The sequence below is a fragment of the Agaricus bisporus genome (assembly GCF_000300575.1).
Source record: "Agaricus bisporus var. bisporus H97 unplaced genomic scaffold AGABI2scaffold_10, whole genome shotgun sequence".
Lineage (NCBI taxonomy): Eukaryota > Fungi > Basidiomycota > Agaricomycetes > Agaricales > Agaricaceae > Agaricus > Agaricus bisporus.
Window position 1 is genome coordinate 1,351,587 of NW_006267345.1, and position 22,479 is coordinate 1,374,065.

The window sequence follows — 22,479 nt, forward strand, 5'->3', positions numbered from 1 at the left end:
CTTTTCTATGACTCCTATCTTTCGTATCGAATTTTTTGGCTGATAATTCGGTTCTTACTTTTCTGAACTACGTTTCTTTTGTAAATGCACCAACAAACACATTTGACAGACTCACCATGGTACTGAGTTCGGGAGGGGTGAGGCTCAGTAAAAAGCAATTTGTTCAAGCAAGATAGGTACTTGGATAGTGACGAGTTTTGCGAATTGAAGTCATGAATAAGAGGGTACCTTTGATACAACGACAGCGCAGGTAACTAACTACGTAAGAACTGCTGATTATGTAACAACTATTTTTCTACTCCGAGTCCGAGTTCCTTTGTCCTACTACTTTCTACCTACGCGATTTCTCGCCTAGCTACTTCAAGACCAAGACACCGTACCACAAAACCCCAAACAACAGGTCCCCAATAACCAAAAACGCCAATAAAGAAAAACTTACCTGATCAGTTAAGCTATAATCAAAATCAATCCGAGTCAGCGAACTTGTCCAAGTAATAAACAGATGACTTACTATATCTTGTTGATAGGTGATCGACTGCAATGACGAGAGCTGGCGTACCACCGAGTCATCCCCCTATTAATCCAGTCAACGACCAGGCGATTTAAAGAGTGAAGAAGATGTACAGCTGCCATACGCCAACCCCGCTACAGCACCTCCTCGGAACTACCGTCAGAGGCGCCAAGTAAAAAATCTCCCTCGGTGATTTGTGTGGTGGTCAAAAGGCCGACATGACCTTTGCTGCAAAAGCGCATTCAATGACTGATATAAGGTGAAATGAGAGATAAACGTACGGGTTGGTCGATGCCGACAAGAAAAGGTGTGACCGCCGCTCGCTGGGGGGATGGAAATTGCCACCCGGGGTTTATATGCGCAACTATGGTTAAAAGCGCATCAGCCAGTGTAAAAGAGACGACGTCAAAAAGGAAAAGACATACGCATTGGTCAACAACACAGAGTGAGACCACCAATCACGAACTTCTACCCATTGACGAGCTTCTAAAAAACCAAGTGATCAAAGTCAGTCGATAAGGAAAACACGGCGAAGAACGAGGAACATACTGCTCGACTGGGGAGTTCTAGCCCTAACACCGAAATCGAACGTCGATCACATAGAAGCACTCGTTGGCTACGCCTTCGTAGTGTCCGTGGTAAGTGAGAGTTCGAAGGAGAGGAATGAAGAATCAAAACGCCGCTACCAGAAGGGTTTTTATGGGCGTCCGGTCGTTCACTTTTCGCCCACCCCCCGCCACATTATGTCTCAAACTGGAGACTAAAACCCGTCAGCCACCGCGGAAAGCAGTTAATTTTAGGATGTGTTCAACGTCATAAACTACGTGGCAAGTGGATCCAGCCACGCGAGGAAGAAGATCTTAGGAGCGGAATGAATGTTGCTTTTCAGTTGATTAAAGTGAATCGTGGGTTCAAGTTTTCCGACTAGAACGTTGTACCGAAGATGAATAGCGCGCAAAATTCACTAATAACTCATGAATACCGGAGTTCTATTTACGAACAAGGGGCGTACGCTCGACTTCAACTTCACTGCCCAGGACTGGATTTGCAAGATTATCAATTCCGAGTTGACGTTGTCTGGATTTTCCAAGCGATAAACATGACAAGAAGAGTGGTATGCATAATTCCAGCTTGATTCCAGCTACGAGGAACTTCGTGAAAAAACGTGATCATGTGAGGCACAGAAGATTGGAAGCAATGGAAGGAACATGGAGGGTACATTTGGAGACATATCGTTTCTAAAAAACAGCCCCAGGAGACGGAACATTCAACGCCCCTACGACTTTATGCGCATACCCGTATGAACCAATTGACGCGCATATAACCATATGGCCGCCAAAACGCTAAATGGCTAAAAGGTTACAATGTGATATGAATTCGAACTTGGGAACTTGGCATAGCACATAGCATTTGAATGGGACTTGAAGCCAATTCCATCACGCGAAGGGCAAATAGTGCGATTTAAATTTCCTGTCATGATTTTTCACAACCGAGTCACTGACCAAAATAATGCCTCAAGAAGCTTCACTCCCCCATCCTCAACACTCCCCCCCACCAAACGGAAACTCCCGTTTTAGAAACCTCGCCACCACCTTCAACATTCCACGAATCCGCCCACGATTCTGGCAAATGACCAAGCATGGTCCTGCGGACCACGCTAGTTCATGTGTCTTTACAGTTTGAACATCGTGAATGCCGAGTATGATGGATCCGGGTCTTAGCTGTTGGTCTTAGTTGAAGAGATGGAACATTGAGGAAGCGTGGATGGCGTAAACGTGGTGCTGAAGAGGGGTGAGTGAAAAGTCCTCAGATCAGTGACCGAGGGGACGGAGGGAGTGAATAGATTGGTTCTCGAGGCAAGATCATGGCAGGAGAGAAAGCGTCCCCAGCTACAAAACCTGCAGGAAAAAGTTTCAGGAGTTGACTTGATTATTTCACGACCGCAATTACGACATCAAATTGATGAATGGAGTCTCCGTTGTTGAAAGTTTGACATCTGAAGTTGGTGCTCTTGCCGAGGTTGGAAGATAAGTTATACACAGACAAGCGGCGCTAGAATCGGGTCGGGGCTGTTCAGAGTGGTATATCATGGGGAAGGGCCCGCGGACTTTTACGTTAAGAGCTTACACTGGCTCCGAGAGATGGTAAATTTCTATTCAGCTGGAGGAGCTGCTGCTGTTTTCCATTTGCTAGGTGAGTCATACTTGGTGCAATTGGTTACCCTACTAATTTGTGTCTCTAGCACACTCCGAGATATTCCATCACTTCAATCTTTTTCATCAAAGAAATCATACTCACTTTGACGTTCGATTCAGAAATTCGGGTCATGGTTGGTTTTCTCTCATTCTTTTCCCTATTGCCCTTGTGAGAGAATTCTTCCACTCGGGACATTTTAGGATGAGCTATCGCCGCAGCATTAATTGGCATGCTCTAGAAGTAACATAATGCAACGGATCCTTCAGTCTGTCTCAGTTAGAAACCTTGACAGTTCACATGTCAGTCACCCGGTAACCCTCAATCACTCCAGATTCTATTTGATTTGATCAAACTTGACGAGTGAGAATCGAAATGTCTGCTGTCGCTAGCTTAGAGTCGGCAGCTGGTAAAGACATTATGCTCATATGATGCCAGCGGGTTCCTTCATCCCCATTCAAAACGCCGTCAATAAGATCCTACTCGTACAACTCATCAGGTGCCTATGCCGCAAAATGGTGCATGCCTGCCGAAGTAAATCATTTATACAGTCATACTTTGGTCGTTGAGAATCGTTTAATGAAGATCTCTAACGTCTATATAGCCTTGGGGAAATGCTTGAAAGCATTCACTCGGTGCCCGCAAGTTCATAAGGTTTCGGGACCAGCAATCGCTAGTCACTAATCACTAATCATTAATCGAACAAGTTCTCGTTCCGGCGTTTTGGAATTTCGTTTCGGATATCCCAGCCACTGGCATGTACGTTAGGCTTTTGTTGCAACAAGTATCATTAGGTAAATTTCTACCGCTCGCTCGCACCATGCCCGTCCATCGTGCGCGATTCAACTCAAAGCATACAAATCATAAAATTTCGCTGTAATCAATCCACTCCTTTCTATGGCTTCAAACCGTTGTGAAACGAATAGAGCGTGATTAAGATGGGACAACCATAGTCGGACCCAGTATATGGATCAAAATTTGCATTCCGTCGCGTACTTGAAAAATGGAATATGAAGGAGATAGGCTTCGGCCTGATTTGCCACATGTTTACAGTGGGATACTAGCCGGAGTAAGTAGGTGTAAACCTGGGCATTGGTCCCGAAAATCATGGATGGCATTAAATTAGCGATGTATATTCAGTCAAAACATTCAAGTCGTCAATTTCTAGCACGATTGAACAAGGGAGAAAGCTGGCTGGATCAAAACTTTATTTAAAAATCCCACGGTATACACTGATTACTCATTTGATCAATTTTATCTCTTGCTGACTGAAGACCTTGCATTGCCTTCGACCTCGAGGCAAGGGATTTGGCTCTTGGCGCACCGGTGAAATCTCTCTCCTATCCGGTTCCGTTACATCAAGACGTTAAGTTTGTCTGGCATCATTCCTGGGCCAATGACAAACTTACGCTTACTGCTATCGGTGGACGATTGCTAAACCAATCTTGGTTTCCAAGGTTTCAAGTAGTGGGCTGATCAAAAGCCCCGAAAGTTTACGTTGTATTGCGGTTCGGAGATGAGTAAGAAGATGCAAGGACGGGTTTCAAACTGACCATTTTTTCGACAAGGTGCAGGGAACCCAGATTGTATTCTATGCCTCTCTTCGTAGCCGAACGTGGGACCAACTGGGACCTTTTACTCTTGCTTCAATTTGTCCTAGGCTCATTTCGCCCGGTGTCCTTGGGATACACCATTCTTTACTCTTTGTTAAACGAAAATCTACCTTTTATTGCACCACTCTTAGCCCCAACAATCACCAAAACTTCTGGCGAGAAATCGGTCGGATACATATAATACATCAAAGGGCGAAGACGATTCACTGAGGTCCATCTTCAGAATTTCGAGTTCTTCTATGGATCTCCCGATTTGTAGGCATGATATGACTATGAGTATCATCGTCTCCTCGGTCCCGATCAAAGGTGTTTCAATACCACAAGGTTCGCCGGACTCAGCTTGACTCCTAGACTATTCTAGTTTGTTCCTCTGCTTTAGGCACGATAATCGTTATCTCTGAGAAAGGAAGATACCACCACCGCCGAACAAAACTTTGACTTGTTCTGGTATCTTGGCATTTTGGTGTTTGTGCCATTCCTTGTTAGGGAATTCAAAGGCATAAAGCCATACAGAATGTCTTTTGTCTTGTCATTCAGTCTTCGCTACGTCACGGCACAACCGACTCCGCGAAAGTATTCCACATCATTACAACATTGCCAATAACAGCGACTCTTTATGGCAAGGAGCTTAAACAGCAACATTTCCGAAGTCAGTGCTACCGTCACAGCTGGGAGTGTGCTCATAACGCAACTTCATGTATGCCTTTGAATGAAAAAAATGTTTCGTCATGGGTTCGGCAATAGGTCAAGCGCCACGAAATAATATCTCGGCTGTCGACAGATCTCACCAGAAATTTTCGCTGTCATTCAGACCCTACATCGATGCTGCAACCATTTTGGCGGAACTGCTGTTGAGGATGTCATGTTGGAGCTCAGGTGCTTTCTCTAATCAATCGGCCAAAGTTCGTTGCTATACGACGATGACTCAAAATGGGTCAAGATGAGTCGCTCTTAAGAAGTTGGCATGATCTGCCAAATTTATAGCATGGCACTGATCATGAGTACCATGGCACACAAATGATCGTCCGGTAATTTAGGTAAGGTACCACTCCGTAACTAAGTTACTGATCCGTTGTATAGGAGCTAAAGCATGCTCATTCCGTCGAGCAATTGAACGCGGGATCTCGCATTAGCAGTTAATCAATGAACTCGTCGTTTTTCAGGGCACAATTAACGTTTCTCTTTTTTTACTGAACGAGGGAATACTGTTGAGCACCGTTTGGTGGTTCAAAGCTACAAAGGACTGTGTCGGAGAGTGAGGGAAAATAAATCAATCGGAGTTAAGCAAAGGGTTAGGAGGGTTCTTTTTCGGATGCGCCCAATGTAACTTGGCTAAATTTAGACAAGGCCCACAAATTCATCATCGTCCCCTCATGCTAATGCATACGCTGATCTTTCGGTCTAGCGAGGGGATCATGAGTTCTTTCTACTCTTTTCTTTCGCAGCCCTACAACTTATTGAAAATCATGAAGCTCAATAGATCGTAGATTTTGAACTTGGCGGGTTTCGAAGAGTCGTACAGAACATTCCTCACTGTAATCGCGACGTCCACAGGTGGATTCGACTACTACTTGCTTCCACAGAACCTGTTGCAGCCCTGGAGGCACTGCCACGGTTAGTTAGTCGATATTCCATGTCGTAGTCCCCATTTGTTTCACCATGTTACGAGCATTCGAGCTCTCGATCAGTCCAAAGATCTTGGACCAAAGCCCGATGTTAACTCTTGAGCTCTTCTCTTTCGACAGCTTCGTATAAAAGCCATGGTGACTGTTCCTATGGCCTTCATCCTCAGCCCATTCTATTAGCTGCTCTGAAAGTCAGCTAACTGTTTATCACTTCAAATCATCGTCCTATTGCAATCCTTGAAAAGCCATGTGCTACCGCGACGTCGCTTGTGTTAAGCACTCTTGCGGCCACGAGTCTCCAGTATCTGACAAACGAGTATGCAATGTGTCTATCGAACCGTATACGATGGAGAATTAATTCCTTCCTTTGAACAGGTCGATTGTGGTTCTAATAAATGCCGCTACAGTTCTAGACATAGCCCGGCCTGTCCCAACTGTACCTCAACATGCACGCAGTGGTAAACGAGTTCCAGGTTATGATGATGCAAACTCACCACCTAACACTTATTTAGGCTTCGTCCGGCAAGGACGACTGTTACTTCCAGCTCAGATGCTCCTTGTTCTAGCTGCCGCTAAGTTGGAGTAGTATGTACTTATGTACTAAGTATACTAAGTTATAGTTAGAAATTGAATCATTATCTTTGATAGTGAAACACGTGACTGATGGTTGATTGTCTTCCTCCTCGTCCACAACATGGCCGAACTCCCTGCCCTCCTCGTCGCTTCTCTCAAGCCAGAAACAAGAAAACAGGCTGAACAGAACTTGAACTCAATCTCCCAACAACCAGGTTTTCTTGGGGCTCTCCTGCAGCTTGTTCTCAATGGATCGCAGGAACGCCCAGCGCGGCTCGCCGCAAGTATCTACCTCAAAAATATTGCCAAATCCCGGTGGGATGAAGTGAGTTCTGCATATTCGCCAGCTTAGGATTGAGTTAAACTCGCGTAGGAAGTGAATCCTCTCCCTGAACAAGACAAGGCAGCGCTACGGAATCAGCTAGTGCCCGCCATGCTCGCTTTGTCCGGTCCAACAGATAAAACAATCCGTACCCAAATTGCGGAAGCAGTGTCTCTCATAGCAGAACTCGACTTCCCCAGCAAATGGCCTGATCTTCTTGACGTCAGTCCTACTATCATCGCGGTAGGACGCCACCAATTGACTTGGTTTCCAGCAACTCGTCGGATCGCTATCGCCCACCGATTACAATGTCAATGTCGGAGTTTTGGAAACTGCTCATTCAATATTCCGTCCATGGCGTGCTCAAGTACGATCTGACCCTCTCTTCACCGTCATCAATTTCGTGCTTTCCAAATTTATGGTCCCCTTCCTCGGACTTTTTCGTCAAACCTCTCAACTTCTCCTCGCGTCCGCACCATCTCCAAATCTTCCTGTCGTTGCACAAGCTATGGTTTTACTCATCGACGTATTCTACGACCTAACATGCCAAGACCTTCCGCCGGCGATCGAGGACAACTACAACGAATTCTTCGGAAAGGATGTGGGACTTTTCTTCAGGTTCCTTGCCTGGGACCCAGTCGAACTCAAGTCAGATGTGCGTTTGTTATACCTAATTAGACGATTCGCTTTTGTTTATTCATGTCCTCTTAGCCAGAGGATCCTGCCCCTTCACTCCCATCCCAAGTGAAGACAGGTATTCTCGAAATTGCAGAAGTATGTTTTGCGTGTGTTGGAATCGCTCGCCTAACTAATATTATGCAAGCTCTTCATTAAACTATATCCTGATCAACTACAAAAATCACCGGCCGTAGAATCTTTTGTTCAAGGTGTCTGGAACCTTATCGGGGCAAACAAGTTGCCCAGTGTCTCCGACGATCATGTAAGCTGTCTATACTAGCATTGCATCTTCAACTCATTCGTATGGCTAGCTTGTATCTCAATCTTTAAGATTCATTTCGACGGCTATACATTCGGGTTACTACAAACCCTTATTTTCCTCCCGCGAAACTATAAAATCTCTAGTGGAAGGTGTTGTCGTTTCCAACATAGCATTGCGTGAGCATGAGGTCGAACAATTTGAGGACGATCCTTTGGAGTATATTAGGATGGATCTCGCACTTTCTTCTACCGGTCTTGATAGTGGAAGTCGACGCCTTGCAGCGGCAGATGTCCTTCGGTCTCTTGTTGGCGGTGGTTATGAAGTTGATACAACTGAAATCGTCGGTTCCTTCATCAGCGCCGACCTCCAAGCTTATCGGTCCAATCCAGCGGAAAATTGGAAGGCTAAAGATAGTGCCGTATTCATGATGACCGCTGTTGCTAGTAAAGGATCGACGACAAAAGTGCGTTTAGTTATCAACAAATATAGCCCATGTTGATGTTTCGTTTCAGCATGGGGTTACTTCGGTCAACCCTCTCGTCGATGTTGTTCAATTCTTCTCCGAGCATGTCTTTCAGGATCTTCAGGCGCAAGATGGTACCGTACATCCCATCTTACAAGTGGATGCAATCCGTTTTCTTTATACATTCCGCAATCAAGTAAGTGCAGTATGATTTCGGTATGTCACATCGTCTGATTTGCTTTTTGTAGTTGACCAAGCCTCAACTCCTTGCCGTTCTTCCTCTGCTTGCCCGTCATCTGACTTCCGGGAATTATGTTACCTACACATATGCAGCCATTGCCATCGATCGTATACTCATCATCAAGCAACACAATCAACTAATGTGAGGAGTGTTCGATCTTGTGACTGGGTAATAGCTCATCAGCAGAGATCTAGTTTCGCGCAGGCCGACATACATGATTATGCAGCAAATCTAGTGGACGCGCTCTTGACCAAGGTGGAGGTTGGGCAAACACCTGAAAAACTCGCCGAAAATGACCATCTTATGCGCTGTAAGTGGCTGACTATTTATACTACTATAGGTGGGAACTAAGATAACAACAGGTACCATGCGGGTTATTCTTACTGCTCGACAAACTCTAACACCAACATATCAACAAATACTTGCACGACTTGTCAATATTCTTGGTATTATTTCTAAGAACCCGAGCAATCCTCACTTCGATCAGTTCATTTTCGAGTGCATCTCTGGGCTCATGAGGTATATAAGACCTTTGAATTTCGTGTTTAATATTACTAATGAATTTTTGCTTCAGGTTTGTTGTAGCGGGATCGCCCAACACGCTACCCGTTTTTGAGCAGGCCCTATTCAACCCTTTCACTTTCATACTTCAACAAGATATTGATCGTGGGTGTCATGATTCCATCATTATGTTCGAATTTTGGGCTAATGAAGAGAAACAGAATTTATCCCTTATTCATTCCAAATTCTTGCTCAAATGCTAGAATTACATGACAGGGACGTTCCGGAAGAATATCGAAATTTGTTACCATTCCTCCTCATGCCTGCTATATGGCAACAAAAGGGTAGTATCCCTGGTCTCGTCAAACTCTTAAAAGCTTTCCTGGCGCGGGATAGTGCCCGGATGCTTGCTACCGGCCAAGTGGCTTCTGTACTCGCGGTCGTTCAGCAACGTTTGATACCCTCCAAGGTTAATGATTCTTGGGGATTTGAACTTTTGAATTCTGTCGTTCAATACGTCCCACCGTAAGTATTCTCGGATTTCTTACCCCATCCACTGTAGCTAATTTATTTCTTTCTTCCCAGCAACGATCTGCAACAGTATATGAAACCTGTCATTATGACCCTGCTTACTCGAATGCAAACAAGTAAGACGACCCAATATGAGTATCTTTTTGCTCGTTTCATTCTATATACCATTGCTCTCAATGTCGAGGGACTTGGACCGGACTACATGATTGCTGTGATTGAAGGAATTCAGCCCAAGTACGCCATACTCTTACCCCCTTTCTTTTGATGAGCCTTGCTTATTTAACGATACGCTAGTCTTTGGTCACAGGTCCTGACCAATTTCATCATTCCTCAAGCACCCAAAGTCCCGCACAAGGACAGGAAAATTGCCGTCGTTGGTGTCACTCGGTTATTGTGTCAGAGTAAATACATGATGCAAGATGCATTTATTGGCGCCTGGTGAGGTTTCCCTTTCAAACCTCGAATTGGCTTCTCTCTAATAGATTGATTTGATCCAGGCCTCAGGCTTATCAAGCGCTCATAAAGCTCTTCAGCGAGCCGCAACACCTTTCGAAAAAGAACGATGAAGACCCTCATGCTGGCATTACGGAAATTGATTATGAAGAACAAACAGCAGGTTATCAAGCGGCATATTCGCGATTAGCTGCATCTGAGATGCAAGAAGTGGATCCAGTAGCATACGTTTCTAATCCCCAACAGTTCTTCCAAGAACAGGTTGATCTCCTCGAGAAGGCATATGGACCTCAGGTTCAAGCCTTGATGCGTCCTGCATAGAAGTAAGCTTTCGCCGGAAAGCTAAAACCTTGTTTCTATCGTTTTCCTCCTCCCCGAGATGCTCCTCGTTATACTTTCCTGTCTGCTATCGATATACCTCTTTCATACATTGTCTCATACGCATTGTTTATGGATTCGGCGACTCCGAATGTAAAGAAATCTTGAAATAGTCATGCAAATCGATCCGCAACCTATCAAAACCTTTTGGAAAAGCTTATGAAAGAGTCGACTGGGATAGGATATTAAGCACATACGCCACAAAAGATGATTGAAGCACTCCACACGAAACCGCCGCCACTTTGTCGTTTTAGCAACATCCCTTCTATTGGAGTTCCCGCTAATAAGGAAATCGCCACAAGTGAGAATGCTATGCCCATGCGAACCCTTTTTCATTAATCGAATGAGAACACCCGCATACCAAGGATTGATACAAACTCTTACCCCAGTTCTTTTGGGTGAGGACTAAGTTGACAGAGTAACGAAGGGATGAGGGACACATCTGTTTGTAAACATTGGAAAAAAAAAATCAGTTTTTGCAAAAGCAGTCGAGCTGATAGAAACAGGATATCTTGACGTACATGCTCCAGACCAAAATCCATATAGAATGGCGAAGATTGTCAAGCCAGCGAAGTTTTTAATGCCGAAGATAGCGAAGACCAGCGCTGATGAGATGTAGAGGGACGGAAGTAACGTATTGTACACCCCAAATTTTCCAGCTAGAATATTAGGAATGATACGTCCGAACGCGCTGCCTCCATTCAAAATAGCCAACTGAGAGAAGATAACATTTTTAAATTAGACTTAATGGGGCGGATAAGGGATGAAATTTGGAAATATACCAGATAAAAGGCAAGCGAAGATTTGATTCCCACGGAAAGAGCATACGATTGTAGATAAAAGACTGAGCATGGCGCCAGACGAAAAAAGATGAACACCGAGTTCTGAGGCACATGAATGTCAAAGGCGTACATGGGAAGAATAGTCCCAGATTGATACAAAACGCTCTATTTCAGGGGGTTATTAAGGATATCAATCCAACGCTGCAGAGCTGATCATAATCACTCACGCTGCGATAGACACCAAATAGGCAACATCCGTGAATATGGCTCGGAAGTCTGGTCTGCTACTCTGAAAGGACGTTGAAGAAGAGATAGAAGTCGGTCTTGAACACGCAATGAAGTAAAGGAGATTCGCGACGAGGAGGAAAGCGCCGATGAGAGCCGCGGTTATACGAATGGCATTGGGAAAACCCAATGCTTGGCTGCTCTGATTTAGTAAAATCGGCCATATAACACCCCCTACGGAAGCACCCTGATATATTCATCTAGCTCGGGTGCTGTCTCAGTATTATTGGATCATACCGATACCGCGACACCTGTCGCCACCACCCTACGTCTTCTAAAATGGTGCGACACCACTGTGATTGAAGGCAAAAATAGCATCGCTTGTCCTAGGCCCATGCCAATAGCTTGCGCGAGAAAAATCTACAGAAGGAGGGTTCATTTTATTGTTTGATTCCAATGCAAAGTAGACTGACCTCCGGATAGCGTTGGCGGCGAGTCAGTGAAAGCATAAACAACGACACAGTTTGAAGGACAGTGCCCACGCCAATCAAGTGGTGGCTATATGAATAGGGATGCCCCGTTTAGTTGTGAACGTCGAAAGACCCTTGAATAACATATGACATACAACCAACCGAGATCATATATCCTGCCGACAACAATCCCGAGGGCATACTGCAAGAAGAGTTGTACGCTGCCTATCCAACTGCGAAAAACACCCTTAATAGAATGCTCACTACGACAATATCTAAAAGAATGCTCACCTGATATCGGACGGCGTACTTGCACTCAAATAATCTCGGGTGTAATAGTCTTGATAGACGCCAAACGCCGACACATAGCTAGTGGAAACATTTACGCGATGAATGTCGAATCAGGGATAATTAGCGCGATGAGTACACACCCATAAGTACAGAATTGCACAAGCCATCTAAGTTGGTAGAAGAGTTAAACTTTGAGGTCATTGGAACTACCAATGATACATACGTTGCAAGGGCGATGAGCCAGACTTTCTTGGGTTCAAATTCTTCGGCTGCTTCCTTCGATTCCAGTGAGCTTCCTCGGCTAGTTCCATAGCACTCGTCAGTCGTGCTCGAAGTCAGGTCTGTACCTTTTGCATCGGATGTCCCGAGGTCGAGTGTCATGGGACGTAGGCGTGGATCAAGGAGGAGGGACGGCGGACTTGCGGTCAACTCGTTCAGGGGAGCATATATAGCTGTAACAAAATTAGTCAGGTCAAGTTACGACACGCCTTGAAAAGATAGCCAGATCGCTACTACTTTGCTTCGTAGACAGGTCGCCTATAAATGCTCCGCGATCAGATACGCTTTTTGGCACAGCGCGGGCAAGCAGCGGCTTACAGTTAGTAGGACAACCGGAGAAAAACAACGGGCGGAGGGAGAAAGATCGAAAACCTTATGCCATCTGTATCACCTAGAGCAGGAATGATGAGCGCCGGAAATAACATATCCAAAATACATGGAATATATCCATATATTCGAGTTCGTCCGCTGATTTCAGTCGCGATGATGCTCGCTTGACCCTTCCATACAAGTGCAAGATCTATCAAGGTAAGACAGTTCTCCAATCACGCCACACAAAATCGTATTACTCTACGTTTTTGGGTGGAGGAGTAAAAGATAATATCCGTTGATGCGGCTCTGATGCAGCTTCACAGCTACTTACAACGTGGCGAATGTTTATGTAAAGTAGTGACTATATTGATGGGGAATGAATGTTACTATGAGCCTGTGCCGTCCCGTAGCTAAGACCTTCCCAGGTTCTGTCTTGTTGGCATGTTCCACAGTTTGCATATATAGAACGTCATACACTAATACAATCTAGCTCCCTAAGGGTGGTCATATGATGGTCGAAAAAGTCTATACTCTTGTAGTAAATTGCAACCACGGAACCCTACAGGAACGCTACATTCGGGTGTAACGGGGAGGGACTACCGATGCGTTACGTACTCGGTAGCCACTATCGAATGCCTGTGGAGGATCCATAACCCCGGCATTCAACGCCCCTTCCAGCTTCTTCTGCGCTTCTGGATTGTATTCTATATCACCCGTGACGACTTCGCGACTGAACGAGGAACGAGATGATACATTTGTTGCGGGATGTTGAATCGTAGAAGGTAATGCCGAATCCTTCCACGTATGCCGTCGCCGTTTTTGAATCCACATCACAGTAAACAATGTCACCGAAATAATGAACAGGGACCCAACGATCCCACTAACAATGGGAATGACTGAGGATAAGCTGTTTCCTCTCATCTTATTACTACTTGGTTCCGCAAGGTTTTGTACCATCGGAACGCCGAGCGTGACCAGCAGATGGTCAAGTGAGAGTCGATACCCTTCCGGTGACGATATAGAAAGCACATGTAAAGGTGAAGGTGACATGGAGTTATTCAAATGAAGGTTGAACAGCTCGTTGGACTCGTCCCCGCCAGCGTGGGATGTCGACACTTCGATCGGAACCCCGTCGAGGACCACTGGCACTAGCAAGCTCCTGCTCGGAGAAGAAATGCTACGGCGGTGTCGGCCACCGTCATGAATCAAATCCCCGAACCACTTCAGTTGTTGCATTTGGCTGCCTTCGCGCATCTCTCAGATGAAGGACTTGGAATTTCAATGGAAAAGACTTACTAGGAATTGTTATGTTCATAAACCTTCCAGGCGGTGTGTCGGACTTAGAAATCAGATGAACCTGACGATCCCAGCCTTTGGTGTAATCCCAACCCTGCTTGTCGAACTGTATGTATTCCTTATCCTGAGAGTCAATCCTCAGGAAAGTATTGCTCAGGGTAATGTTTCCCGAGACGTCGTTGGGAAGAGGTCGGTAGCGAATGCTATCGATGAATGCTGGAATGCTGGGAACTGTAATTTGAACCTTGAGAATATGAGGTTGGTCTGCCTGGAGGCCTTTCTTCCGACATATGATAGTATTTTTTCCATCCGCGGGAATGTCAGACGTTCTGGGATTCGGGGGATCAGCTGGCTGGTCGTCTACCGTACAGCTGAACGATGGAAGTAAATTTTTTGGAATTAATGGGAACGATTCGCGAGTTAGCCCTGCAACGGCAATTCCAGTGCCTAGACAAGTATAAGAAATAAGAAGATAAACCCTTTGATTTCTGTAGCAGATGCCCTTACCGTTGAACTCGAATTTAATAGTGGTGGTGTTCCAAATTGGCATCAACTTTGTCCTCATCAACTTGTCGGCATCATCGTCATAGAAAGCCTTGAAGTTCTTGTTGGGTGGAATGGAAAATTTGAGGTCCTTATCATCTGCTGGAACTACGACGATTGGAGGTTTAAACTCGGAAGGCGAGGATTGTGAAATACTAGAATGGGCCGGCATGGACGTACGGGGAGAGCATCAAGCATCCCATCTCGCCTTCCCCTCGACCAACACTTGAACTTTATACAGCCATGGAGGCAAGGTCCCAATCATGATGCGAAGTGATGATGGAAACCACCACTGAAACCACCCAGTTACTTCATGATTCAACAATCATGGACAACTTGGAAACCAACTTTGAGTTGCCGAGGAGAGTTAAAAGAGTAGGATATGGAGCGACATGCTATCTGTCACTTTAAAGCAGTTTTGACGTGGACGACAACATAGAGGGCATGCAGAACTCGGGGTAAGACTCGTGAATTTAGCGCCAGGGTCGACGGTTCTACTTTTGTTTCTGATACAGCTCACGCGATTCCTCGCGGGTACAAACTAAGTAAAGTTATATGGCAGTGTCAATCCATATTCAGTCAAATCACGTACGCTCGAAACTGGATCGCTTGGCGCTGCTCATCTCATGTCTAGAGACGAAATCAGCAGTATTCCAGCCTGATGTCGACCAGCAACCCGCAGTCCTTCTTCATGATTGATCAAAGGGGCTTCAAGCATTTGCCGGTTGGGTTCTGCTGCAATTTCATGAATTCGCCGGAACGCCGACGACTCTCGGCGAGGGGTCGTGAGGCAAGCAACATCAGCTTAAGATGCACCACTTGATTTGACACTGATTGATGGTCGGTTCCGAGTAATCGTGGAAGTGACTGCTCATGATCAAGCGCCCACTCATCATTCATATGAATGTCAGTTATAAATTAATTAATAATGCCTTGAGCTTCGGTATTACCTTGTTATGGGCAAGCGGCACCAAAACCTGTCCTTCAGGCCTCTCCCACGATTCCAGGTCCATAATGTGTTGTCGGTTGTGTTTCAACAGTGTTCTAATCATTTGTTGATTTCTTTTTCTTGTACATCCCTAGCTACCAACTGTTTGATTTAGTACCCCGTTTCTATAATCATTGACTCGAATCAAATGAAGCGAATTCCTACTTTTGTGACCTTGAAATCACATCCCTTAGCCAAGCCTTAGGGACAGAGCATCTATCCTCTTCAATTGCGTCTTTGTCGCCTGTTCATATGCGTATCCAACCCGATCAAGTCAATATTAGACAACGCTTTCCCCGACAGGACAACTGGCGCATGGTGAACGAGCTTAGTTCCGGTATCTTCCAATCGTAGCGGTGTCCGGGAAGAAACAAGAGGAACTGACGAGGATACATTTAAACTTAGATCAGAAATGGGATCGGGAAACTTATGCTCACTTGTAACGAGAGGGTGTCCAACGATGGCTAGATGGGATATCAACGTTTGAGTTTCACCACCAGTCTGACGATAAGAAAGATTTGCCTGCTATTCTAGCGGTGAAACCAATATCAGAGAGGGGGAGGACCAATGCATCAAGCTCAAATTGTCGGAGAGTAGCATCAGTGCCCTGGGTTGACCCAATTGTCCTTATCTAAGGCGAGTGCGGCGAAAGTCGTGCGGAAATGCATCAGATGGACTGCATTATGAATTGAAGAGGCTACTCGATTTGAGGATGATCGATGTTGAAATAGATTAGATCAGCGAGGTTGCGAACTCCAGATGGGTTTTCAACGAGGGACTCAAACCACTGGTTTGTCTGAACCTTTGAGGGACAGAAGAGAAAAAAGACCGTAAGGTCACTCAAAGTCTCAATGATTACCTTGAAATCAGTATTGACTACGATAAATTCCTGTTCCAAGATCGATGATTTCTTCGGCAGTTGGTATATCTGCAGGATTTATCACAGCCGCACCGAGTCCTCGGATACCTTGAAGCGCTTGTTCGCAAGCAACGTCGATCGGGGGTCCGATTCACTTTCCATTGAACGCGTCTTTTTCAATACCTAAGTAAAATCGGGAGCCGTATCTAGCCGAAATTTATCATTTGGGTCTTTTCCTGCAATTACGGACAACACGATGGTACCGTCAATGACTTACCTCTTAATAGCCCAAACAGTGTCTTGACAATCCGATGTTGATATTACTCCCTAAGGGGTTGTGGTCTCAGCTCGCCTGTTGAAATAAAAAATATTATCAAGTATACCGCGCATGTTGATCGCAGGCATATGACAGGTCGTGAGGGGGCCGACTCAGGGACAAGCGATGCAGGTATAGAACTTCCTTCAAAGACAAGATCAGTATCAATGGCCTAAACCTGATTTGACATGAAGAACGGATTGACCAACAACAAAAATATTGAGACGAACTGGGGGAACAAAGGTTTCAGTTGTCACGTTGTGGACAACGTGTTGAGCCAAAGATGACGTTTTCTCCTAGATGGCGGCGAAAGAACAGTACGAGACGCGACCGTAGATTATTTAGGCGCTAGCAATCAGCCACAGATCGATACTCGTCCGCAGGAATGCAACAACAAAGAAACTCGGCATTAGTGGAAAGAAGAAGGAAAAGAGCGGAGTACCTAATTATAACAAACACGTAATTATAGTCAGTTCCCATCACCGGCTCCACCGGGCCGTCTGCGTACGCTCCCACTAGTTGGCTCTTTTCGGAACGAGTTTTATGGTGATGTTACTGTATTTTATAATGTTGCTGGGTGGCATTCAGGTTCAATAAATCACTATCCATGACTTGACAGTATTGGTCCCTTTGGCAAAGTATACTTGATGGAACAAGTTTCTATCTCGATTACAGTTGACGGCGTATCCTTTAAACGTGGAAGAAGAAAGAAAATCCCTACTCATTGTCGCCGAGGACTCCCAAGGGCACAGCTGTTACATCTCCATGACTAAATATCCGCTTCCCCATCCTAGTTATTCTCAACCGCGATGGACAGTTTGGATCAGGACACGCGATTTCGCAATCCGTCGTCATCCAGTCATTGGGATGAGTCGGACGTTGCTTAGCTGCCAAAACCGGAAGAACAGCAGCTATTGACATCCAAGCGTTAATACTAATGCATGAATGAAATGATGACGTAACGCACATAGAGAGTATATTGAAAACCCTTGACCTGGTGGTAAATATAACATTTCACCACGAAGTTCAAAATGGTCTCCCTCTTTGGCACCACAATATATCTTTTTGCCAGGAGGGCATATGACCTCAACTCTCAGATCATATAGTTCAAACGCGTCCGACCGGAGAGCGGTCATTGTGTAGGGAAAGGCGTGATATTGTGAAATAACTAACTGACGCCCGTGTGAAATCGTCCAGCTTATCATCTTTTCCCACAACTTCCTCGGTGTTTTTCATCATCTGCACTAATATCTGGAGCCCAAATTGACATGAAACGCGGGTTATTGACCACAGATCAAGGAGAGAAAGATATCGATAGGATCAACCTGACAGCAATGCAACTTTAGAGATCCAAGGTGAAATCAGAGCTCCCCCAAATGATACATATTGATATGCAGGGTACTCCTGCTTTGCTGATTATTTGAGGGTAGATCGCTGAACTCGGAGTGATATATAATATCTCTCTTTGAGATCTTCGGGCTGTCGAGAGCCGTTTACTACTAGTTCTGCTTAAACAAACAGAACAACGCTTATATCCCACTATGACAACAATGAAGGTTGAAGCATAGGGGAAGAGAAAGGGCGTAGCAATGTCATACTTTACCATACCAGTGAGTTTATACGTCCATTGTATTCATTCTATGAAAATCAACAGACTGAGATGATCCACTCGATGCCATAAGCATCGCAAAAGTTATACACGAAAGCTATGCCACAAGATAAAGGACAAGTAGAAAGAAAACAACCATCCTCACATCGAAACGATAGGTGCACTACCTTTCTCTGATGCCGTCCGTAAGCTAACCGAAACCATGATCAGAGCAGACTCAGAATCTAAGAAGAAACAACACATTACCTATAATCATCGCCATTCTGGGTAATATATCGAACCCAAGGTAGTGCTTGATACCCACTCTTTTCAACAATTTTGAGATACCGAACTTGGATACCAGAAACCGTAAAATACGGTATTTCGAATTTAACAGTAATGGGTGGTCTTTTTTCAACGTCGGCCTCTGCTCAAAGGACACGAAGGTTTTGAGATGTGAGAAAGACGAAGAGTAAAAGAATATGGACGACCCACCAGATTTAACACTGGGTAGACCAAAATGTGCACGCATGAGGAACTCCCTGGACCCGCCAAGTTGTTTAAGTTTCCATACAAACGCAGATCTATCGGGTGCGTATTGTACGGAACCCGTTGAAGCCTGGTTTCGACCCAAAAATGGTAAATTGAACTACCTAGGCAGACACGAAGTGTCACTCACCCGAAACTTTGGACTATCAGCGTCATCCGGCACGGGAACATAAATTTCGACGTTATTCGCTGTACTTCGTCTCTTGAATTGCGCCTTGACCTTCACCATATACTCCACTCTACTTCCTTTATGACTCTCCACAGCCGCTTCAACCCAAATCAAAGGCTTCACAGCCGTACTCAGACGATAACTCATCAACTCGAATTCACCATCAGGAGGAATGAAACTGATGGTACGATCATTCTCAAATCGAGATAATCGGACACATTGATGAAATTTGACATCTTCCATTTCGATGGATTTTCCTCTGGATGTACGACCCGTGGATTCGAACATAACTTTATCGTTGAGGCCGAGACGGAGTTCTGGCATTCCGGATAGGTAACATTTCATTTTGACGGCGCCAAGAATTTCGGACCGGACGACGTTTCCATTAGCGTTGACCTGAGTGACGTATGAGGGGAGGGTTGAAAAAGGGAAAGATAAGAAGAAGAAGAATATGCGTACGAGCATGTTGACACTCTCGATGACATCCAAAAAGACCTCGTTCTTCCTATATTTGATTCCCTCCGTACGCCATGAAACAGCATTTGTAACAGCCATAGGCGGACGCGCCTGGATTTCAAGTTTATGGGACTCCTGTGTGATATATCTTCACGATCGAATGGTGGATCAGCGAGCTAATTGGACAAGGCAAATCCAACACGTACTCTTGCAAAATCTTGCTCTCCGTGGTTTGTGGATATCCAAAGTCCATCATCTCATCCATAAGCTCGTATATAATAACGAAATTATCCCGGATACTCTCCTCCTCGAGTTCTTTGAAATATTCAATGAGGACGGAGACAAGTCGATGGAGGAAAATGATGACTTCGGCGGCATTTGTGTTTCGCTTGGAAATAGCTAGGACTACAAAGCAAATCTAGAGAGCTCTTTCGAAGCACGTAAAAGGAGAGACGAACGATAGAGATTTGAGTGTCGGATGTGCATGAAGTTGATTCCTTGGGACGAAAAACATGGCGTCACTTGCTGGCCCTCCTCCTCGATATCGAGCACAAGCGGTAGGAATTTTTCGATGACAGAAGGATGAACATCATCCCGGTATGCTCGCTGGATGAGTGGCTTGCCCTTGAGGTCCAGGATGGCTATAAGACTGGCAACCATGATGACCGTCACAAATCAAGGCAGTAGAACATATGACACTTCCTAATTGGGAATGATTTCCATTAAGCATAAAGTCTCCTGATCATTCTGAAAAGACTTTATACCTTGTGTGGCCCGTAAAGTACCTGGTCCAGACCACGCTACAGGCCACATGCGCTATGGCGCGACTCCGACGCAAGATTGCTCTGCCCAGTCCTCTAAGATTAAAACTCGGCACCACATGGGCATTTGTGGGCACCTGTGGTTCTGACGAGCCACGAGGCCGATAAGAATTTAACATGATACTTCTACTAGTATTTCCTCCGTCGAAAGACGCTTCAACGCTCGCAGGTCAAGGCAATGACGCGCATGAACCGCATGATCGATGCAGAGTAGTTTGATGCCACCCCTTGATCTAACCCTCCGCGACCCTAAAAAGCATAGACCCGGGACGCGTAAATACTTCTTCGCTTTGACGTTGACCCGCTTATTCGCCTGCTCGATCTTGTTTGCTTCATAACTATTTTTGTCAAGCTTGGTCGATGTTCCCTCACTTTCTAGGCCCACAGCTCTAGTCCGCAGCAATACACGTTGCTCTATCCCACCTCCTTATCAACCAACATCCCACTCTAATTGTCTCCCAAAATGCTGACGCTTCCACCCCTCGTATCCAATTTCATTATCGACACCGATTCTGAGTCCGAGTCCGAAGATGATAGCATGCCGGAAACACCTCCGGCTCTAGCACCCGTTCTTCCGGCATTCCTCACCAAACCTCCACCCTCTGTCATCGCACTTGGCCCGAACCAACGCGCCATTGCAGGCTCCCAACGTGTCTATCGTTTTCGTGAAATGCAAGGCGTACATATCGGCAAAGGTGGCGGGGAGGTGTTGCAGAGTATTACTGCTGCTCCAGCGTTAGGCCATAACAGTTTTGAGGTGGGTTACATGGTTCTATTCTTATTTCCCCCTAGTCACACGACTTTCGCATTTCGCAAAATCTCTTTTCCCATTTTCTCAATGTAGGAGCTGAGAGTTGAATGCTATCTGCAATCCCGATTTGCCACTGGGTCTTATCCAAAGGCTGTTGACCCAACGAAGACTCCTTGGAAAGTTATACCGCCCATGTTCAACGCCCTTACTGTCAAGCCCACGATTTACGGCGTTGATGAAAATGACGTGTTGATGGATGGCTGACTTGGTATTTTTACTTTTCGATCTTTTCGGTGAGTGTTCCATCAAGTACTTTTATGTTTCCCGTTCCATTAAGCATCTCTTGATTCTTCCCAGAATATCTGCTGTCATATAGATAATACTATCTACTCAATGCTTTTCCTTGCTGCTGCGGTGATTCCATTGTTTGTCGCAGATTCAGCGTTCCAATTTCTTTTGGTTTGAGCCCGAGTCCGACATATTCGAGTCTTTCTTCGTTTCAACGCATTTTGCTTCAAATAAGATACCTAGGAACTGTTCCGATGTTTGCAATGACTATTCTCCTCCACCACATACTCGTCGTCACTTTTCCGGCGCGATGTCCGCGGTTCTCAACGTACTGCTAGTAGATAATCGCAGTTGCAAACGCTGCTTTGTGGGCCAAGATGGTCGGATAAATCAAGTTGGACTGGGGTGGCGAGGCGGTGAATTAGCAGGGCAAATTAGCCCGTGCGAATTTCCACCGCCTATTTTCCCACCACTCTAATTATTCCACCCATGCAGACAAGATCGTCTTTAGAGGTTGCAATTCCTTTGATACCGCCGTTCTCATACCATATCAGCTGGCGCGCGATTATCATTTTGATCTCATTTGGGACAGCTTTAAGAGCAACTCATATGTACTTCTTCCGGCCCCTAATTGTTCGAAGTGATGCCCGTGTGAAAAACTAATCAATCAACAACGCAAATGACAATTCCTTTCTCTACTTACTGCTATCAATGTGGCCTGACGCGATCTCGCAACATTCCATCTCTAACTCTTGGTTTTCACCCATTCGTACCCTGCTGGAGGCTCGGACAGCTGACATAGGTGGTCGAAGTTCACTCTTTTGGGGGCGACTGGTGACCCGACTGCGTTCCAGCTTCGATCCTACCGCCGGGGAATTTAGGGCCCCACGGCCCAAGGCCCTCTATCCTAACTCTTACTGTTGGTTATCCAATCACTACTTTTCGGCTCATGTCAAAATAGGATGAACTATTTATATCAAAAACAAGAGGATCACTGTCTGTTAGATGGCATACTGAAAGTATATCTCAGTTGGTTGTTCTCAGTGACGTGGCAGCCTCATGGGATGTGGATCGAAATTGCGCCTTCACTTGGGAACTAGTATCGTGGTTATCGTGGGTGGTAAGTTTAGCATCCCATAGCATCTGTCAGAC

At 45.4% G+C, this 22,479-nt stretch overlaps 7 protein-coding genes across 7 annotated transcripts; 3 read left to right on the forward strand and 4 right to left on the reverse strand.

Moving 5' to 3' along the window:
• Positions 1–6,189: 6,189 nt before the first annotated feature.
• AGABI2DRAFT_75778 (hypothetical protein) lies at positions 6,190–6,518 on the forward strand (the record flags this gene model as incomplete). The annotated part of the gene is made up of 3 exons (XM_006455400.1): positions 6,190–6,258; positions 6,318–6,400; positions 6,455–6,518. 3 exons carry the CDS (start codon positions 6,190–6,192, stop codon positions 6,516–6,518), a joined length of 216 nt encoding a protein of 71 aa, XP_006455463.1.
• A 118-nt stretch (positions 6,519–6,636) lies between these two features.
• Positions 6,637–10,483, forward strand: AGABI2DRAFT_226927 (hypothetical protein; the record flags this gene model as incomplete). Its single annotated transcript, XM_006455401.1, has 15 exons — positions 6,637–6,840; positions 6,889–7,059; positions 7,112–7,492; positions 7,549–7,611; positions 7,661–7,777; positions 7,827–8,240; positions 8,290–8,436; positions 8,489–8,622; positions 8,676–8,791; positions 8,844–9,000; positions 9,056–9,147; positions 9,204–9,507; positions 9,568–9,747; positions 9,808–9,951; positions 10,011–10,483. 15 exons carry the CDS (start codon positions 6,637–6,639, stop codon positions 10,285–10,287), a joined length of 2,901 nt encoding a protein of 966 aa, XP_006455464.1. The 3' UTR covers positions 10,288–10,483.
• Positions 10,484–10,529: 46 nt separating this feature from the next.
• AGABI2DRAFT_75392 (hypothetical protein) lies at positions 10,530–12,278 on the reverse strand (the record flags this gene model as incomplete). The annotated part of the gene is made up of 9 exons (XM_006455402.1): positions 10,530–10,671; positions 10,799–11,058; positions 11,127–11,289; positions 11,459–11,598; positions 11,649–11,771; positions 11,825–11,909; positions 11,977–12,054; positions 12,113–12,190; positions 12,253–12,278. Coding segments are annotated over 9 exons (1,095 nt in total), but the record flags the coding sequence as incomplete, so codon positions are not given.
• A 2,103-nt stretch (positions 12,279–14,381) lies between these two features.
• AGABI2DRAFT_194989 (hypothetical protein) lies at positions 14,382–14,735 on the reverse strand (the record flags this gene model as incomplete). Its single annotated transcript, XM_006455403.1, has 2 exons — positions 14,507–14,735; positions 14,382–14,446 (listed from the first exon to the last, which is right to left on the reverse strand). Coding segments are annotated over exons 1-2 (273 nt in total), but the record flags the coding sequence as incomplete, so codon positions are not given.
• A 2,596-nt stretch (positions 14,736–17,331) lies between these two features.
• Positions 17,332–17,841, reverse strand: AGABI2DRAFT_226931 (hypothetical protein; the record flags this gene model as incomplete). Its single annotated transcript, XM_006455404.1, has 2 exons — positions 17,332–17,616; positions 17,673–17,841. 2 exons carry the CDS (start codon positions 17,839–17,841, stop codon positions 17,423–17,425), a joined length of 363 nt encoding a protein of 120 aa, XP_006455467.1. The 3' UTR covers positions 17,332–17,422.
• A 506-nt stretch (positions 17,842–18,347) lies between these two features.
• Positions 18,348–20,141, reverse strand: AGABI2DRAFT_194990 (hypothetical protein). The gene is made up of 7 exons (XM_006455405.1): positions 19,926–20,141; positions 19,674–19,872; positions 19,471–19,615; positions 18,973–19,407; positions 18,789–18,912; positions 18,561–18,720; positions 18,348–18,504 (listed from the first exon to the last, which is right to left on the reverse strand). Exons 1-7 carry the CDS (start codon positions 20,125–20,127, stop codon positions 18,456–18,458), a joined length of 1,314 nt encoding a protein of 437 aa, XP_006455468.1. The 5' UTR covers positions 20,128–20,141; the 3' UTR covers positions 18,348–18,455.
• Positions 20,142–20,539: 398 nt separating this feature from the next.
• Positions 20,540–21,703, forward strand: AGABI2DRAFT_194991 (hypothetical protein). The gene is made up of 3 exons (XM_006455406.1): positions 20,540–21,045; positions 21,133–21,332; positions 21,397–21,703. The coding sequence occupies exons 1-2, from the start codon at positions 20,752–20,754 to the stop codon at positions 21,301–21,303; spliced, it is 465 nt and encodes a 154-aa protein (XP_006455469.1). The 5' UTR covers positions 20,540–20,751; the 3' UTR covers positions 21,304–21,332; positions 21,397–21,703.
• Positions 21,704–22,479: the final 776 nt, after the last annotated feature.

Excerpts from the sequence above, each read along its gene's own strand:
- AGABI2DRAFT_194990 (XM_006455405.1), bottom strand. The coding sequence starts at position 20,127 with ATGGTTGCCAGTCTTATAGCCATCCTGGACCTCAAGGGCAAGCCACTC. Across the intron at positions 18,913-18,972 it reads CTGATAGTCCAAAGTTTCGG|GCTTCAACGGGTTCCGTACA; the intron begins GTGAGTGACACT and ends GGTCGAAACCAG. Across the intron at positions 18,721-18,788 it reads TCTACCCAGTGTTAAATCTG|AGGCCGACGTTGAAAAAAGA; the intron begins GTGGGTCGTCCA and ends TCCTTTGAGCAG.
- AGABI2DRAFT_194991 (XM_006455406.1), top strand. The coding sequence starts at position 20,752 with ATGCTGACGCTTCCACCCCTCGTATCCAATTTCATTATCGACACCGAT. Across the intron at positions 21,046-21,132 it reads TAGGCCATAACAGTTTTGAG|GAGCTGAGAGTTGAATGCTA; the intron begins GTGGGTTACATG and ends TTCTCAATGTAG.